We start from the raw sequence: 20,753 nt of genomic DNA on the forward strand, positions 1-20,753 counted from the left end.
ACAAAATAGTTATATGAACGAGCCAGTTACATCCAAATGAGAGAGTCGATGATGTCACTCACTCACTATTTCTTTTGTTTTTTATTGTTTGACTTATACAATATTTCAATTTTTACGAATTTGATGATTAGGACCTCCTTGCCTGACGCACAAAATGTTAAAATAATGGAATTCCATGTGTTCAGGGAGGAATGAAACTTCAGTTCAAATGACAATGACGAGAAAATCATAATATTTCATATTTCAAACAATAAAAAAAAAAGAAACAGTGAGTGAGTGACATCATCAACTCTCTCATTTGGATGCAACTGGCTCGTTCATATCACTGTTTTGTTAAAAATAAGCGAAACTTTAAAATGTCATAACTTTCTTGATTTACATCCGATTTTGATGAAATTTTGAGTGTTATGCTTGTTGAATTTTTCTCTTTTTATTCAAATCAAGTTTTTGTTGGGGTGGACTTGTCCTGTAATGCGTGGAATTTGCAGAGCAATTGTCACCAAAGCAAATGCCATGGGGCCGTCAGATGAACCCCATGATAACTTGCATTGCTATGACTTAATATATTGGATTTGAATAAGATAACTAAATCATGCAACACGATCTCTGTCGAACACGTCGAAGTGTAGTTCACGGTTGAAAATCAAGGCGATGGTGGATCCGTGGGATCGGCATTACTATTGACCTCGCAAAGTCTTACAGTCTTACTATTTATGGTGAGAACAGATTCATTAGTAGTCCTACACCCCTAATTTATCTGGGGACCGTTACAAAATGTGTGCATCTAAACCGCCAATTCTAAACGCCTGTCGCAAACCCGATACTTTTGTTGAAGAAAAAAAAAATTGCGGTCGATTCTTTCAGTTGCGTTTGATTGTAACCCTTTACTTGCTTCTGGAAATCCTATGCCCCCGTGAGGCGCTTAATCACATAAAAGCGATTTTCTCAAAATGAATTATTATGTAACCAGAATGATATTTTGAAGGTTCAACTTATGGTATAAAGCAATTCCAACAGATTTTGGAAGTTTCTTTTGATATGAACGCTTCAAAGAAAATATAATTTATCAGAGGCTGAGGTACCGCGTTTGTCGAAAGAACCATGTGAGCATTGACAGATATGACCATGATTGTTGGCATGGCGTCATAACTTCAGAATAAGTACATGTAGATTCCAACATGCCCTAAGAAGGCATGCTGTGTATAAACACATGTATAAATATAAATACAACAATTAAACAAAATCAGCAAAATGAGTATTATTTGAATGGGGTACGTTCATGGGCCGAACGCAAGAGAAGGCGATATAATGAAAGTGTTATTTTTTTATTACAATAATCATGCTATAATACAAATACTAAAAAAATAATGAGGCCTAAAAAGGCGTATTTGTGAGATAAATTCAAATCAAAATGAAAGGTGCACACTAATCTAGTCATTAGGATTTGTTGAGATGTCCATATTTATTGTTATTATTATCATTATTAATATTATAATGTTTTTATTATCATTATTATTATTATTGTTGTTGTTGTTGTTATCATTATTATTATTGTTTTATTTTCAAAGTTATCATAAGGATATTAGACTGAGGATGATCATCATAATATTGATACTATAATAAGACAATTTGAACAAGTCTCTCAAATAGCCGTATAGTGTCATGAAAGGGGCATATCATCACGTCTAGGCGTTCTTAAATCTTTCTTATATCGTCGAGCGTTTTGTGACTCACACTTCTTTGATCTGTCTTCTGTGATCGCCATCTTTTGCATCTGTTTCAGAGACCTCCACTCTGATGACAGGAAGGTCAATGCGAACGAGATAGGAGATAACTGATCATAGAGGATTGTGCGACATCCTCTCTCTATTAAACATTAGTTCGCGCAATGATTCTATGGAATGTGTGTCAGTGATCACGTGATGATATAAGTAGAATGTGATTGGATGATTGTTGAAAGCGTAGAGCTTTCCGCTTCGCCATGAGAATCCTGCCGTTTTGGGGGAACCTAAAACATTTTCATTTCCTCAGTCTGGTTTCTCTGCTTAACTCCTGGAAGTTGCGTTGTATTTTCTCTCAGTATTTTCATCCAACATAGTATTTCGATTCATGTATACTTAACCTACATGGTAAGCTTTGTTCAGGTTATGTTAGGTTTTTCGTTCTTGTTTTTTCTATTATACAACTGCCCCCAAGCGTTGATGTTTATTTTGTGTTTGCCATTTTTTCGTTGTATAATTCAAACAATAAAAAACAAAAGAAATAGTGAGTGGGTGACATCATCAACTCTCTCATTTGGATGTAACTGGCTCGTTCATATAACTATTTTGTTAAAAATAAGCGAAACTTTGAAATGTCAACTTTCTTACTGTACATCTGATTTTGATGAAATCTTCAGCATTGTGCTTGTCTGATTATTCTCTATTGATTCAAATCAACATTTTTCTGAGGTGGACTTGACCTTTAAAGAAGTTAACTTTTTTGATGTTTGGTAAAGGTTCCATGCATTATTAGGCGGTTATAGACTACTGATGTACGTTGGTCAATAATGGGTGAGTTAAAAACCGGGTAAGCACTCTGACACGAAATAAAAAAAAAAGTCCATCGGATTTTTATAATATGAAAAATAAACATTTTGTTTAATTTTGGAATTTTATTTCAACATCTTATGACTCTGCACAATCACAATTTGTAATATCCGAAATAAAATAGAGAAATGAATTAGAGCATTGCCGATGTCAGATATATTCCCCTTCCTATTAAATTAGTCAAATATGATTTTATTCATTGATTTGAAACAATATTTACGTGACATCTTTTTTGCGTTAAGAAGCTTTTATTTTGGGTTTAATATTCATACATTAGTATTCGAAATCAATTCGGAGTAGAAATCAGATAGCTCTGATGAAGAAAACAAATACTAGGAACAGTTCATCCACACATACAAAAACAAAATCTCCGTCATTTTCAATGCGGTCTTCCAGTTTTATTCTTTGTCAATTTCGCCATCGAATAAAATCCAAGGTCTTGTTTGTAATCACACACTTTTCCAACTCATAATTCGTTCGTTGTAGTCTTTGCTTCTAACTTTTTAAAGTTGAATTAATGAACCATTTTATGGCATTAATTTACGGTTTCCCTTTAATTATGGATGAATCCGAATGCTTTACAGAAATGTGATTTTTTTTATAGTACTTTTGATGCAAGTACCACGTCATTAAATCCAGCTAAAGTGTAAGTCGAATAATTTTAAACAGCCATATCAAATGCAATGAATGATTGATATGAATGAAAAAGTCACGAATATATCAATAATAAAAAAGACATTGAATAACGATCACTGCCTGACACTTGAAGAATATTACAATATACACCATCTATCGCTGAAAGCTTTTTTGTAGCATTACCATGTTCACAGTAACTTAACCATTATTTTTTTTTATTGTGAATATCTTTAAAAAATTTTTTTCATGTTTCAGAGCATGCATAACCTCAAGAAACACCTAAAAAGACCAACACTCAATCTAAGTTGCCTTGTTCAAACTGCTTCCAGACAGTGTCTTGATCCCTTGTCGAATAAACATTCCACTTGTAACCATGGTAAAGTGTAGCGAAGAGTCACATGACATCTTGAAAGTCCACAGACTCGCTGATTATCACCATAGCAGATTTCGATTTTCACACCGAAATAAAATCATTCTTCTCTTCGAGTTGCTGATTTAAAAAAGGATGTATAATAGTTTAAGGAATAGCGAGATTGCATCCTTCTTGATCTAGTTTCTTGGTAAGTCCGGGGTCTCTACAAATGGCGATCCATAGCTGGCAGACATTCTGATACGTTGTCCCTTTGTTGTCACATAGCGGCTCATAGATATCCGGACATACCACATTACAAAAATCTAATGGAGAAAAGGCAAACAAAAAACATCAAGAACTCATGAAACATTGTGAACAACAATAAGTTTTTCGGATTGAATCGAGTCAACGGTGCTTTTCAACGGATATGGCAAATATAAGTATCATTTTTGTTATCAATAAAGAATTACATGATCATAATCATCAGGGCCGACATGCCAACTTTCATTTTTACTGCTAATGTATTACTATTCAAAGTGTAACCTTGAATATAAGCCAATTCGAATATGTTAAAATTTATTAAAAATCTAAGTTAAAAGGGGGCAATTTGCAAACACTATCTCCTTTATTGGTAATATATCACCTATGAAATTATTGATCTTTCCCATTCATGTCAATGTGCATTATTTTTTTTTCTTGTATGATTAATTATATGTATCATAATTATATTTTGTTGGGAATGGATATAAACGTAATATAATAAAACCGGTAGGAAGTAATTCCTTAAAGAGCTGTGTGCGCTATGAACGCCTACATGTAGCTTAGCCGGGTAATATAGGAGTGCCTTGAGCACCTAACAAGGTAGATATGTGCGCAATATAAATACCCTATATTATTATTATTAAAAAAGAAAAACCTAAAATTGATGAAAAATATGCGCCAATGCGCAAATGAGCCGTATTGAATGCAGCAGGTAGCTGGCTGTATAAACAATGTCGATGAGAAAGTCATAGAATTTTGATATTGAAAGTAGTTTTTCTTTTTAATCAAAATGGTAACTACGTAAATATCGTGCGAGTATCATATTCAAAAACATGTAATCATTCTTGCATTCCTTAAAAAAGAGATCAACCAAACATACTCCGTTATCATTAAAAATTTCATTATATATCAAGGTTATTAATTTTTTTGCCAATGAAAAGTCCTTGAACGTCCAAATGCTCTGATTGTTTTGTTGTTGGAGGGGGGGGGGAGTCACCTAACCTTTATACCCCATCCCACTCTCTCGCTGCAATTTACCTCCTGAACATCTGCCTCTGTAAGCCACTGTGATTTGAGTATCCTTGTATTTGCAAGCTTCAACAGAGAGGGCGCACAACGAAGAATATGTCTTGCCGTTGGTCGCACACACTGGATCCATGACGTCAGTGCATGTATCGGGACATTCTGGAGAAAGAACATTATAATAATAATGATAATAATAATAATATTAATAAATATAATAAATATTATTAATAATAATGATTTAATTTATTTATTTATTAATTTATAAGTCTTTTTTTAGTAGGGTAGCTCCATCAGTAATTGATATACTGTTGTCCTTGGAGGCCCTACAACAAAAATAAACATATAACAAACATGAGTAAAACAGTGTACAATGTAAGTTGAAACAAACAAACTGTAAAGAAAAGAACAACACAAGGGCCAGTTTATAAATTAAGACTGGTTATAACGCCAAAATAGAAGACTAAATGAGGATTCGGATTGAGCATTTCTTAAAAAAATAGGTAAATTGTTCAAATGAATGCACCAGCAAAAGAAAAATTTGTTTTGATGATAATGATAATGGTAATAATAATAATAATAGGCATTTATATAGCGCCATCTATCTAGAAACATTCTATTCCGAGGCGCATTGTTTATTATCATTATTATACCCCGGCCTTAGCTCGAGCTGCCTTTCAACGCTCAGTGCATTCAAGGAATTAATCATGTCGGGTACCCATTCACCTCACCTGGGTTGAGTGCAGCACAATATGGTTAAATTTCTTGCTGAAGGAAATTACGCCACTGGGCCACAAAGCTCCTCACATACATGTAATGAATAGCTACAGAGATAAAGTTTTGATTTAACCAGCAGACAGATAAAAAAAGACAAACATGTATCTAACTAAACAGAATTAAAAAAAACTAGAAAAGTATTTGGTAAAAATGTAAAACGAAACAATTAATAGTAACTGCAAAATGATGAACAAATGAGTACAGAATTGCTAACAGTAATGTATAAAAATGGTAATTTTATCAACAAAATGGAGCAAAACTATAGACGTAAGAGAAGAAAAAAGGATATATTCAAATTCTTACCAAGCATGACAAGTGTAACAGAAACGAGCGATCAGATATTACGAATGACCCCTCACCTCCCATTTCAAGTTCATATAGAACTAACTGCGGATATAATATTAGCAAAAGTGCAATACGTCTTTATGTAGGAAATATGATTTCCAAAGAAACTGACCATAAAACAGGACTTTTCAAAAGGGGGAAAAGCGATGATATTGATGATCTTGTCAGCACTTAACCCCCATGTGTTAATGGAATTAGAGCGCCCCCTCCTGATAGTGTTTTGATGACCTTTGATGATACTACAGGAGAAATGCTGGTGATTTCACGTCGGGGAGAGGGAGCGGGCTTGACAGAAATGTTTTGCCCTTCCTCCCGAAATTTTCCAGGTGCACCACTGTATTGACTTTACCTTGATTCGGGCAATGTCCAAGATGCGCCACCTGAAGATCGGGAAGGTTGTAAAGGCAAGAGATTTCCCGAAGTGCACATTCACTGGTGTAAGTCATGTTGTCTGATCCACATACTTCATTTATCTCTGGTGGACAACTCGGGCAAGCTGCGGGAGAAACGAATGATGTAAAGAAAAATAATTTTCGCCATGGAAAAAAAGGTTATACTTTTTTCGTTTGGTATAACATTACAAAAAAATCTTAGGGGGTGTTGCAAAAACATATTTGCAATCAATTGCAAATATTCTGTTGCAATTTTACAACTGATATAGCAACGTTAGCTGTGGCAAATCAGATTATACTTCTTGTCTCAAAGAGCAGATTAGCAACCAATCACTAATTTGCAGTTAATTACAAGACATGTGATTGCTTTAGGGACCAAAAATAAACTTGCAATTGATCGCAAGTTTCTTGCAACACCCCATTAGTAAGGTATTTTAGTGCAGAATACCTAATAAATTTGTTTATCGGGGGGGGGGGATGCAATCATCATCGAATTCCCCATTAAAGAGTTGCTCAAGGCAAATGTTGTGCATTCTTGTTGAGAATAATATCTCCAACCTACTGCCCTTGCTAGCTCTGACATTGAAATAATTGAAATCATGAATATTGAGAGAGTTTATATCACCCTCTCCCCATAAGACTTTATGTGTTTGGTGATAATAAAGTTTATATTCATCAGGAAATTATGAATTTATGAATGAATAAATAAAACACAGATGATCAAATGGATACACTAACAAAAATGAATAAATGAATAATTTCTTGAGTCCCTTAAAAACACTTAATGTTGTTATATCATCAAATAGATCAAGTTGCAAGCACAAGCATAAATCAGGGAAACATAAATGCTTCTATTTTATAACAATTCATTCGAATTCAAAAGATCAATGAAATTATAATGTTTAAAAAGGGAAGAGAATCACATGTATGGATTAGGCAGACAATACTGTTTAAAGATATTTTTTTTAATCAGACACAAATAAAAACAAACAAGTGCAAACGTGTAAAGCGAACATAATGAAATGAAATATACACGTATCACGTTCATTTTCTCTCCGGGAGCACAGTAAGACTTCGAAAATGATTATTTTTAGCCAGTGTATACTGACTTACAATTTGGCAAGCCATATGATCGTTTAATTCTTTCCCTGACTTGATATCAAAAACTAAAGTTTTAATATCGAGAATTATATTTGTTAATACAATATATAATTTGTTATATAAAATATGAATTTTTGTTATGCATCAATGATTCGATTTCTTAAGATTTAGAATATCAAAATCTCTATATCAAGAAATAGGATTGAATGACAATTACATCTGCACACGTTGGCTAAACATCAAGGTGTGATATCCACTAAAAGGCAGGGAAGAATTCGGAAATGGCGAATAGCTGGACGGAGGACTATTAAGACCTTGAACCATACACAAAACAGCATGAGAAAGGAGGTGAAATAGAATAGCAATACGGGCATGTTAAGGGGGCAGAAAATAAGTGGCATCCTTTTATCAAGCATCTCAATTACGACTAGCCCTGTAATGGCAGTTTCGCCTTTGCCATCAAGTTAAAATTGGTTGCAGTTTGGATACAGTTGAAACACTCACATCGCTGTAGATTGTTTGGGCATTCTCCTGCAAGAAGGACCTTTCTCGAGTCATCTTTGGCCTTACAGGCGGCTATCTGGAAATGGCACAACGACGGATAGGTGATGTTTCCCGTACCGCATATCGGAAGATACTCCCTTGGACAGATACTGGTTGGAGGACACTGTCTTTGGGCTTGAGGACACCGACCACGGGTTGACACGACCAACGTCCTGTCTTCTTGGCATTGTTTGACAAGGAGATGGCACTCTGTTTCGTACGTCTCGCCATCCGTACCACACACAGCAGCGGAACCGTCGGCGGGACCATCGGGGCAGTTGTCGTTGCAGGGAGTATCGCCGCGACCGGGTTGTGGTGCTGAGGAATATGTCGGCCATTGTCGTTAGGCGGGTGGAACAGACGGAAGGCAGATACAAAGCAGAAAGAGAGGGATAGAAAATGGGAAAAGAAAATTGAACTAATTGAAAGTAAGTTCGCATAGAGTTTGTTTTAGTAGTTTGAACATCAGAAAAAAAAACGAAAATGCCAACAGTTAGGAAAATGTTTTATAAATCATAGTAAACAAAAAAGTGTGGTGGTTAAAACACAAATGAACAAAAAATACGGAAAAATAGTGACTAAACATGTATTATAATTATTGATCTTCTGAATATGAATATTAGTACTCTTGTGTGTGTGCGCGCGCGTGTGTGCTTTATTTTAATCGATACTGTACTTTTTTCTGCTTCATATTACATCCATGTAGATACAACACTTAAAAGAAACCACATTCTTAAAGAGTAAGAAAGTGGATTGACCTGAAAAAAGTGTTTTATGATCTCTTTTAATCCCGAGGTTAATCCACCTCTAATTCTTATACAAACTCCCTCAATCTATCGCTGTTTCTATTGTCGATTTTGCTGTTGATGTTCATCACCAGTCCTGCAATTCTTAAATTTATCACTGAAATCTACACTGCGTGTCTTTCTCTAGTTTTATCTGAGGATGATTAAAAGTGCGTGTGTTTAAAGAAACTCAGTGTATTAATCTATCCTCATCTTACACGAATTTTTGTTTGCACTTTTTACACACAACTTTCTTTAATGAACGTAAATGTAAGGTATCTGTAAAACTCAGAATAATCAGTCCGCAATCTGATACGCTTGCTGAAATCCCCAAGTTCTTGAATTTAAATACTTACTGTTATTTCCTCCAAACTGTCTTGGCGTCCTTCTGGTAGGAGTCGGTGTGGTCATCTGTGTTGTCGGTACTGTGGTTGGGGCAGTGGTGACCACGGATGGTTGCGTGATCATAACGGTTACAACAACTGCAATTTTCAAATTAAAAACAATGAAATTTACTTACTACTTTGTAAAAAAAAAGTCATGATGTCATGCATAGCTAAAAATACGCATCGTTTTAGAATGGATTGAAGTACACAAGGAAGGAGCTTCAAGACTCTGCTACATACCGCCTGAGAAGCCAGTCAGTGCGTTTTGCCATTTTCATTAATGAATGAATTAATCAATTAATCAATCTATATATTAATTTATCCAGTATTTTTGTATTAATTTATTCACTCATGTATGTATTTATTTATTTAATCAAACATTTATTTATTTAACTCATTTTCATGTTTGATGGAGGGTGGGGGGCGGTCGAGTAATTTTTTTAACGCGTCTCAAGTCGTTGACCGACAGTCCAAGCTATGCCAAGCTTTGGACATCAAATGTCTGAAATTGCAAGACCAATGCAAAACGGTATCGACTCATTAACATATGTGACATACACTCACAGAATAATGCAAAATATCGAATAACTTACATGCAAATAGAAAACAATATCACTAAATCGAAAGAATGCAACCGAGGTTCCGAAATTTAACAACAATTTTTTGATTAAAACATATTCTAAACGGTCCAAGAATGCCTCAAAAGACCCATGCATGACTTTGTAACAGCACTTGGAAATACATTTTGTGATTTGAAACAAAAAGGGGTTATAAATTCAGTTATTCTCCTATGTGAAATTTGCCAAGTCAAATTTCGATTCCTCATTAGAAAACGATGAAAATTAGATCGCATTTTCCCAATTGTGCAGAACTGAAAGAGCACGATCAGAAATGCCCCTGTCCAACATGTCCAAGTAGTGTTGATCAAAATATATTTGTCAGTAAAGATGATGGACCAATGATAGTACAGAAATTTGGAGTAATCGATGAAAAATAGCATTAATTATTTGTCAGACGTTGCTGAACATGCTTTTTTTTGGCACATTGTCCATTTTACCAAGCGTTCATACCAGGTTGCGTTGTAGGGGAGGTAACCTTCATTGCCGGCACTAGCGTTGTAGGTTCGCCCCCGCAGAATCCTTCATTCATAACCGTGATGTATGTGTTGCCGTAGCAGTTGATTCGAGTAAGATGGCAACGGGATTCGTAGACAACTCCGTCGCTGCCACAGACGAACGGCTGTCCACTCTGGCAACGGAAGTCGCAAGGGTCACGGGCAGGTGGGGGACGAGTTGCCATGACTATGGTTGGCATGCAGTTAAATCAAGATGCAGATCGGTGGAGTGGAAAGAGTATGGTGGCAACATGCAAAAAAAGGAGAAGTAGGCCTATATTAGTCACAAATATCCACAGATATCATACTAAACGTGTACTTGAAACATGGAAAGGGGGAAATTAGTTTCATTTTCAAATGGTGTTTCTGAAGGCTTTTGTATATGAATATCCAAATAGGTTTTTTTCCACGTGTTGTTTCCCTGTAACAATTAGTAAGTTAATAATCCAATATTTGAGTTAGCTCTTTACCTGGAGGTCTGGGTATCCGTATGCACGACCCCCTTCGTGTGACGTGAATAATCGGATAATCTCTCCCGTGTGAACAGGCTGCCAGTGCTAGGTGGTACTCGCTCCTATACGTGATTCTGTTTGACCCACAGACTGGCCCGTAGTTGTTCCGACATCTCGTCACAGCAATGTACTGTTCACACATCGTCTCATAATCTGATGAGTCCGAGTCCTCGCAGCTATCTTTTAATGTAAGAAACAGGTAAAAAGATAGTATTAACATTACTTTTTCGCCATTTCTCCCAACCTGAATGAAGGAGCTAATCAAAAAGAGAAACGCAGGCCTATTTTTTCAAAATTTTACTTTTTGTTTATTGTCATCAATAGTGCGTGAGGGTGAGTGTGTGTGTGTGTGATTGAGTTGTTATCACAGACCGTATCAATTATTATGATTGTTGATATCTGGGATCGACATTATTTTAACGCCACCATCCGAATGACGTGACCAGGGATCGAACCTCCGCATCATTTTGTAACTTCCAAAATGTAGCTTTGATTCCCATTTATTCAAATTAATTTCCACGCAACAGCTCATAGGAATCGATTATTTCTCGATAATGGCGATATATAAATGCCTATTATTATTATTATTAGCATTATCAATAATATCATTGTTATTATTAACATTATTATTATCATTACTACTACTATTATTATTATTTTAAGAATGATTTCACCTTGGCCATATCATCTAAACCCAAGATACAAAGAGTAATTCATTTACTTGTCCTTATCCACGCCTGTATTATCATTCGTCCCCGACAAATCCGATGTGGTATTCCACATGTAAAACCAGCTTCGTTATTAATTAATTGATTAAGCGTTTGATATTTCCTGCTGAGGGGACAGTGATTAATTTGGCACTGTACTCATGTGGTATTTTTGAGAGAACTTAACCGAACGCCACATGTACTTGACCTGTATGCCGACCTGCATACCAATAAGCGTACTCCTACATGAATGTACCGGAGAGATGCCCCCCACCCCCATCCTACCCTTCCTGAATGACTGATAATTCCAACAATTTGTGAGCAAAAGACAAAATCTACATGCAACTTTGCTTGTTTTATGATAGCAATTATATGTTACAAACATACAAAATCATTCACCCAGGTGTCGAGGTCAGAATATTCGAGTGGTGTATATATTATGTCCAAAACTATTCGTGAACTAATTTTGGTAATAATTGACATAGTTCACATTCTAGACAAAAAAAATAAAGACACAAAGTTGTTGAAATGACAGGCATATTCGATAAAAAATATTAACCATTATCATAATGATGATGATGATTGATTATTATTATTTTCACTATTATTACTATCATAATTTGCGAAACGAATATCTTTACATGGTCCGAATGTTTCGTCGATATCTCGATCTCAAATAAATGAGAATTTTAAAGCAGTTTATAAAACAAAATAAAGGTGAAATAAATGCCGCACGTCAGAGACAGGTAAAATGCCATATAACCTATCTTAACTTGATTTATCATCTTTCTAACAGTTTTTAGTATTTGCTCATGAAATGAAAAAAAAAATCAGACCCTTGTCGGGAATGGTAAATTGAAACTAACTTTTACTGATAATTTTTATTCCGATTCGAATCAAGGGTCATGTGTGTTATGCAACGAAGCCCTGTAAAACATCGAATCATAATGTAACCTTTACATAAATATACCATATTGTAAAAGTATGTGAAACCTTGACAAAGGTAACTACGGTAAATACACAGCAGGTGTATGATTACATCACAATATTCATAATTGTTGATAAAGAACATTATGATTTCTGTTGGCATGTTATGAAAGTATTTTCCATTCATATTCCATGGATCAAGGATGCTGATTCATGTTCCAAATTTTTATATGGATGAAATGATTTTCGGTTCAAAATGAATGACTGTTCACGACATCTTCGTCTGCACGCGTGCATCTTAAAAGTGCAATCCGCACCCAATACAATCGTCGGCAATATGCCATATAGCCTGACGACGGATTCTCATCTTATTGAAAGACAGGTTTGTAAGTACCCAAAAATTCAATTAGAGATATGTCAGAATTGATTATGTAACCAAATTCAATTTGCCTTCCATGTACTTCTCGACTTAACTTTCCAATTAAAAAAGTTATTGCCAGAAATTCAATAAACAATGATCTCACTTATTCGAGTCTTGGTTAGAATAGTTCAAGACACTAATGTTGTTTCAGAAACATGCAAGGCTTACATCTGAGTTTAACAATCATTCGACAAATGAAATTTTTATTATATTCTCTGATAAAATTGATTATTATTTTCACTTTATACGACTAGAGTGCTACGAATGAACAAAAAAGTATACCGCGGTGCCGTGAGTCTGCGCAGAGTCACGGAACGGTTGTGAATGTGGAGAGGAGGAGAAGGGGGGAGGTGACCAGGCGAAAGTAACAACAAATGGTAATGATTGCATATTCTACAACATTTATTAAAAAGGTTGTAGAGCTGAATGCCCCAACCTCCTCTCGGTTCTGCTGCCCCTGAGAAAGCTAGAACTTAGTAAAAAAAATAATAAAAATAAAAACATCTCGTCAAGTTCAACTAACATGACTAAGGATCTTAATTGACATAAAGATTTCCAAAACAGATCACGCCAATACTCTTAAAATTCAATTAAGGATCTTAATTGAAAAAAAAAAGATTTCCAAAGAAGATAGTATAACGTATTTTGTGAATTCGTATTTCGTCAAGCAAAGTTTGGTCTGCCAGTACACCTCGACACCAATGGCATGAGCCAACATGGATTACCCTATATCAACATGAAACTAGGTATCGCATTTGACAGTGCCAAGAAGTCCAAACATTACAACTTTACAATGTTCATCATGTTCAAGTTATACAGTCGAGCTATATACATACAAGTGTGTTAAATGATATCCTGAAAGCTGTAACTGTTTAGATTTATTCGATTCGTATTTGCATCGAACAGAGACATTTTGCAAGTAGTGATCATGTTTGACAGAATAGTAAAGCAATGCTAATCAAACTACATATTTGTTAAAGCTATAATATTGGGACAATTTTGGGATCTGGGGGGCGCTTCATCAACATTTTCGTGCGGCAAGTTGTCAGATCTGACAACTTTTCGTGACTTTTATTGGCTGAGAAGCATTGTTACTATGGTAACTGTCAGATAAAACAAAACTTGTCAGATAAAACGTCCGACAACTCCTTTCATGAAACGCCCCCAGGACACTCGGTTAACTTTCAGGTTGATAAATATTTCTTTTTAGTCTAGGTACCAATAACGCCATGGTCATTAGTGCATTATTGGGGATTTTTTCGCAACCACTACACATACGTGTTCTGGAACGTAGAAAATATATTGTCAAAAGACTCTCTTGACAAAGCAGTCTTTGTCGAATCAAAACAAGTGTGTCGACGTTGGCAAACTTATTTGCAATTTTCGTTCAGTCCGAATCTTAGGACAATCTGCTGTCCCGGTTCACCAACTTTCGACAAAAACCTTTGAGCTGTCCATTGTGATTTTACTTTCATTTGAATAGATTTACTACGTTGCAGAATTCGTTCCCGTTGCAATAGCAAAAAGAAAAACACTCTCAGGCGATGGTAGCGTAAATGATGAATAATAGTTCTGGAACTTTTGGTGCACATTTGACGCAATTTATCGCTGCTTCAACACTCGAATGATTTAATTCAGTAAAAGCAACAAATTGTAAGACTTTTGATCAAACTGTTGATTCATTTTTACTAAAAGCGGAAGAGATTTGAAATGAGAAGTCTTGGGGATCATGGCAACGCATCCACATATTAATAGCATCTCACAACATCATTTTTAGCTCAGCTTTTCGTAGGTCACTAACCCCCCCCAAAAAAAAAAAAAAATCAACTTACCGTCTTCACTGGAGTCCGCTGTCACCCGAAGTGATGCCGCATAGATGATGAACGTGAATACGTTGAAAATATACTTTAAATCCATTATGTCTCTTCTTTGGTTTGGTTTAGGTGTATATACAATACAAATTGTTCGCTTGTTTCACCTGAAAATAAAGAGGGAAAGAGAGAGGGAAAAACAAATCTTTAGCTTAAGATTGTGAAGCTGGAAAAAAAGCCACATATACTTTATGTAAATACAAATGGCTTATTCTGACAGAAGGAACCGTCTATCATTATAACTTCTTTTCAGGAGTGAATTGAAAATAAATACATATATAAAACACATTAGAGTAAATGTACTCTATCAGGAGTTAACCGTTTTACCAACGTAGTAAACTACGTCTATAAATTAATCCAAGGCGGACACCAAAGGACAAGAGCCTAATTTCCTCAAACGCTGTCAAATTGTGAACAAAAAAAATAAACAAATGAAAAATCGTTTGAAGTAATAATATCACATCATGCACCTTCTACCATACTCTCTTGCAGGCTTCTTGTTCAACAAATCACTGGCAGTCGCCGGGCTATTGACAAGAAAGTATAGCCAACAGCCAGTAAAACCGACCTCTAAGGTGTGTGCTGCTCCGAAAGTAGGCATTTCAACCGTCCCATGACGAGAGATCTGCTACTTCATCCAGCCCTTAGCAACCGTCACGATGAATATACCCCGTTGCTATGGTTCTATGTTGTTTGAAACACAACGTCCATGTTTTGGAAAATAGGTTAGAAGGATGATTATTCCGTTTTTCGTTTGTCGGAGGGTTTGGATATGTCATTATACGCTTTTGTTTTCTTTGAAATTTTGGGGAAGGGGAGCCTTCCCCATTTGAAAAAAAAAGTGTTTAAGAAAAAGCTATGTACATTTTGAATCGAGTGTATTTTCCAACATCTTGGCTTTTATGGACTCTTTTTTTTATATCTGGTAAATCTGTCAAACTATGAAATCAGTTTCAGAGCTGAAAGTGACTTTGATTCAGTGGAAGGAGTATAAATAATCTACCCAAAATAATGAATGCCAAGTGGTTAAAAAAAAACAAAGAGCCATAACAATTGAAAATAAAAGTAAATAATTACAAGGAATGTCGTAGTAAACAATAAAAACTTTTCTCGAAATGGGGCAAATTAACAGGAGCATGCATTCCTTCGCTATTAGCAGGAATATTTCTTGCGATCGGCGAAAATATCTGGTAAGATAGTGTGAATACAGCCTGTTTACATTTAGGCCGAATTTTCACTATTTTCGTTGACCTTGATTTTGTTCATGAGCCAACATATTTTTTGGTAAAATTACCATGACTGCCAATATCCGGGGACCGAGTTTAAGCCGTCTGCATTCTTTGAACTTGTGGCTAAATATTGATAATTTAGGCCTTCCGCTATTTGTAATACCACGTGTTATCAAATTGCAGTTTACTTAGAATATTCGTACCGGGAATAAGTTTTTAAAAAATTTTCACCTAAAGTAAAGACAATAAAAGCATGTTTAAATGCGCTCCGCTATAAGATCACTTGTGCCAGAATGGCAGGATACGAAGTCATTCCATTTTCATATTTAATAATCCTAACAAAAATTGTAATTCGTATATTGACATTTCATACTTTTTTATTCAACTTATTTCATGTAAACTTTTTTTTAACCCGAGTCAAACATAATTATCCACACTTTAGGAACTTTGAAATGGCCTATGTTCATTAATTATTAGCTCACCTGGAAACAATCCAATGAGAATTTGCAATCAGGATTTCGCTAGGTGTGAACTTAATGGTGAACTTGAAGTGCTCACCTGAGTTATACACGATGGTTATGAATCAGAAGGAATGGAAATTACGTGTATTGCATCATTGCTATGGTAACAATTGTGAATGAGTAAGTGCTAAGATATGAATGCAAATTGATTCAAATGAAACGTGGGTTTTAGGTGGGTATCATAAAGAGGCATCTAACCCGGATAAACACGTTGTTTACATTAGAGAGTCAGAAAGTACAGTTGTAATAACTTTCATGTTTGGTTTCTTAATTATTTACAAAATGTGATTCGGAGCAAAGACAGTCCTGATAATTAATTTCATTGTGAAAACGGGAGAGTTGACCATAACGTTTTTCAATGTCTACCCACAAAATCTCGAACATGAGATTAAAATAGTTTTAGTGATCTCATTGTCAATAACTTTCATGTTTCTTGCCTGATTTCCTTTAAGATTTCATCATTGTGTTTTCCATTTCCCTCTTACACGAATTATACCTTTCCAAGGGTCATTCCCTTGGTGCCATATACGGTTGTCTATTGCTAGATCTTTATTTATTCCTTTCATTGAGTTTTGTATTTAAAAAATGGCCACTCCTCTTCGATAAAATTAGGATGCCACCTGGGCAAAATTATTTTTATCATGGCAATGTGCAAGACTCTGCATCAATTTGATTTTAAACGAGTGTGCCATCATAGACCATTAAGACAGACGTATATGTTTATTTGACCAAAAATTGCATTGCTAAACAAACTATAAAAAACGAAAAGCAAAACAAAGCACAAGAAATACAACATCTGAAGCGGTTACATTCGTAATCTTGTACCAGGAAATTAATTCATGATTTTTTTTGGAAGGAAATTAGTTATTAATTACCGAAGATAGTGCGGTCTCGTACTGTTGATCATTCTATTGATTCTATTGACATGACTGATATAGGCCTTGCGCGATCTATTTTCCCAATTCTTAAAACAGGGTGTTGGTGAATAATGTGTTCAGGATGCTTGATGATGTCATTATTTCCGACAAGTTTCTATTATCAACCCCACCGGAATACAACTGGATAGGAACTATCTCAACGATGTAACATGATCTATAGACCATGGAAGGTCGAATGTCAAACAGTACACTTTGAATATTCTCGCACTCCTACACTTTCAAAATACATAATTCCATATCTACCTATTTATCTAAGGAATTAAATAAATTGATTAATTCTATTTGGCATTAAAATCGGCTTATTTCAATCTGCCCGTTTACACAAGCGCCATGATATGACATTATTGCGCTAATCACATGCCCACTGTTGCTGGATGGTAGCCAATATGCATCTAGACGTGATTTTGATGAGATCGTCTGCAATTTTTTTTCTCCAATCGGTATATCAGGAAGGAGGAGGAGTGGTCAAATTTTCCGATAAGACGCTCTCAAATGATTCAAAATTGGAGCCAACCAAATCATGCCAACTTACACCAATTAAGTAAGGTGTATGTTTGCATGTGGAATCGAGTACACACATTTACAATATGAAATACCAAACAATGCGGAATTCCACGACTGAAGTCTCTACTGCCATTAATACGGGATCATGATGATACAGAAAGAACTATTCGATTAATGATGGGAATGATTTTATTTATAAACAGAAATGATATGTCGCCATAAGCTCAACTGCATAATTGTTTACACTGAATCTAGGTAATAACTTAAACATGTTAAAGTAGCTTGTACGAATACACACTTTTATAGTTTCAGGTTGAATTCGGCAAAAAGAATTTCAATTTTTTTTGTACGAAACCTATGTTAACGTGTTTAAGATTTTTTTGTGTGCTTTATGTTCAGTATTGGAGTAAATTCTCCATCAACACGGACCTAATCCCGATCATAAACCTCGACACCACATTATGTCGCCACTCCTATATACGCGATCAATCCACGTCAGCGATGAGTACATCATTTGTAAAATACTGCCATGTCATCCTTATCATGCCCATGACCCTTTAAACTATCGTAGATTCACAATACCATTGTGTTCTTGAAGTAACTTTAAAACAACAACATCAACAGCAGCAGCAACAGTAGGTCGGTTGAAAGGTCAATGTACTTCATGAACATGTGGTGGCCGTAGCGGTGAATTCGAGTCACGGCTGCGGCCATGTTATATGGTTTGGCACATTATAAGACATGGGTTGAGAAACAGGCTCATCACAGTAAAACATAATCACATAGGCTGAACTTTCGGATCTTTGACAATGGTGTATCGATGAGAGACGAGGCTGTCAAGAATGTTCCAATACCGAGATGGTTAAAATCCTCTTGCAAAGCTCGATGCTGGTAAAGCATGCAATCAGTGCATTTTACTTTCATTCATATTCAGAAGCCGCCCCCAGAAAGAGAGTAATCATCCAGCAAGACAAGAACAACATATGCTTCGATTAAAGAATCAAATGAATAGCACCTCAGCATAAAACGATGTCCAACTTAAACCTGCGAGCTGTTAAGTAAGATGGTGGTCCAGTGATAGAGCGCCATGTCGCGTCTTGGTCTTACTATAGATTTGATAAAGAATGGGACCTTCTGCCATCTCGCCAGGCAATAATTTAATGAGCCCACTGGAAGACCAAGTGGGTTTTTCATAAAATTGTTCGTAAGGTACGATTGACTTTACGACCGACCAAAGATCCTTTCTTAGGAGCTTTTAATCAACACCAATGAAATTTTGGTGCGCATACTTTTCGAAATATAGGATCGCCAGTCGTTCGTAAAGTTGCTCGAAACACCCACCAGTTTAAATAGCAAGAGCGGCTCCCCTGTAATGCGTGTAGTGCAGACTCGTGATTGATAAGAGTTAGGTTTATTCCTATAACTATTGGTAATGGTTAAATATTCACCTGTGCAATCGCATCCAATGTCATCACACGGGTACCAATAAAACTATATTATAAGAATTGCACTTACCGAAGCTGCATATGATTAATCCCTCTTGTTTCTTTGCCAGTTCTATTGTTGTCTGTTATTTTCAGATGGGTTGCAGGGAATCCATGGTGTACCGGCATCACTTCATGAAAGACAGATATGACGCCACATCCCGTCTTTCCTTTAAATGATTACATCGGAACCACATTCCGTGTTAGGTACTATCAACCAGTAAAAGGGTTTTCCTGCAAGTCCAGGAAAAGAGACAGTTCTTGGATGTTGTATCTTTTGTGGCAAATCTCGACTTTTATGTTTCCGTGCAAGACCCGATGACGAGGTAATGTTTATTCGGTTCTCAGTTAAACCTTCAGGTAGTTCAAAGCACACGTCTATGGTGTGTGCTCAGTCAAGGAAATAAAAAGTGACCACGCATCCGCCTTTGAAGATGCAAAAAGACAGCTCTCAGTGGGGGGCAATTCCCTTGAGACAGGCCGAATCAAACAATCAGCCAAGTCGGGATGACGGGAAATCTTTCATAATATATCTTTCGGCGGGAAATTTCGAAGGTATAAAAACAATGACCTCCCTCTCCTCTACGTTTGTTTTCAATTTGAACCCGGGTATGGACGAGCCAAGATACAATTGACAGATGCCATTTCATAGCAACATTGGAGTTTTATTTTGAACAGCTTCCAAAACTATAGTCTATGGATGCAAACTCCAAGAAGTAAAACAAAATTGCACGATGTCTTGCACTATGTCTTGAACCAAATCTACTGCTCTCTGTTTTGGGGATAGTGTTCAGAAAATCTTGAACACGTTGAAATACTGATTTATTTTTCAGCCTCTGTTTTTCAAAAGTTTATGGCGATGCGCAAATGCAAAGGAGGTGCCCACGTGCCCGGGAGCATTGTACACACAGCCATGTTTACCTGCATTTGTTGGCAACGCTAGAAACTTGAACTTCCTGTCTGTATTTCCTGCGTTTTAATCGGGGGAATTGAGTCTCATCACTCCTACGCTATCTTGAACCTTTTCAATTCATTTTTAGTAAATGCAAAATTATTTGGATTATTATTAATCATTTTCATTGCCTTAGCCATTGTCGGACGACTGGTAATTCGATTTGTTAGTCTTATTAATCAGTTTAATAACAAGTGTTATTTCATATAATTGTTAAAGAACTGCCAAATAATGAGGACTTCACTTTTACAAAATGAAAGAGAGAAAATTTGATGTGTTTGGTTAAAATCGCCTGATTTTTTTTTATATTTATTCTGCAAGGTCAACCCCCACACTTTCGGCTCAGCACCCCCTATCCTCTTCACAACGGTTCCGCTGCATTGT

At 36.0% G+C, this 20,753-nt stretch overlaps 1 protein-coding gene across 3 annotated transcripts; it reads right to left on the minus strand.

Annotated features, from left to right (window-relative positions):
- Nucleotides 1-2,832: 2,832 nt before the first annotated feature.
- Nucleotides 2,833-20,239, minus strand: LOC121411751 (serine protease inhibitor dipetalogastin-like). 3 transcript variants are annotated; one of them, XM_041604594.1, is made up of 9 exons: nucleotides 19,449-20,236; nucleotides 14,703-14,848; nucleotides 10,774-10,995; nucleotides 10,260-10,490; nucleotides 9,160-9,285; nucleotides 7,980-8,336; nucleotides 6,332-6,478; nucleotides 4,876-5,022; nucleotides 2,833-3,899 (listed from the first exon to the last, which is right to left on the minus strand). In XM_041604594.1, the coding sequence occupies exons 2-9, from the start codon at nucleotides 14,785-14,787 to the stop codon at nucleotides 3,742-3,744; spliced, it is 1,473 nt and encodes a 490-aa protein (XP_041460528.1). In that variant the 5' UTR covers nucleotides 14,788-14,848; nucleotides 19,449-20,236; the 3' UTR covers nucleotides 2,833-3,741. The 3 variants fall into 3 exon arrangements, with proteins under 3 accessions (XP_041460528.1, XP_041460529.1, XP_041460530.1); XM_041604595.1 differs by lacking the exon at nucleotides 19,449-20,236 and adding an exon at nucleotides 19,275-19,292; XM_041604596.1 differs by lacking the exon at nucleotides 10,260-10,490 and having other exon boundaries at nucleotides 19,449-20,239.
- Nucleotides 20,240-20,753: the final 514 nt, after the last annotated feature.

Source organism: Lytechinus variegatus, chromosome 3, assembly GCF_018143015.1.
Source record: "Lytechinus variegatus isolate NC3 chromosome 3, Lvar_3.0, whole genome shotgun sequence".
NCBI lineage: Eukaryota > Metazoa > Echinodermata > Echinoidea > Temnopleuroida > Toxopneustidae > Lytechinus > Lytechinus variegatus.

Coding starts and splice junctions, on each gene's coding strand:
- LOC121411751 (XM_041604594.1), bottom strand. CDS start 14,787: ATGGATTTAAAGTATATTTTCAACGTATTCACGTTCATCATCTATGCG. Junction 10,491..10,773: donor ACGGATACCCAGACCTCCAG/GTAAAGAGCTAA, acceptor TGCCAACCATAG/TCATGGCAACTCGTCCCCCA. Junction 9,286..10,259: donor CTCCCCTACAACGCAACCTG/GTATGAACGCTT, acceptor TGAAAATTGCAG/TTGTTGTAACCGTTATGATC.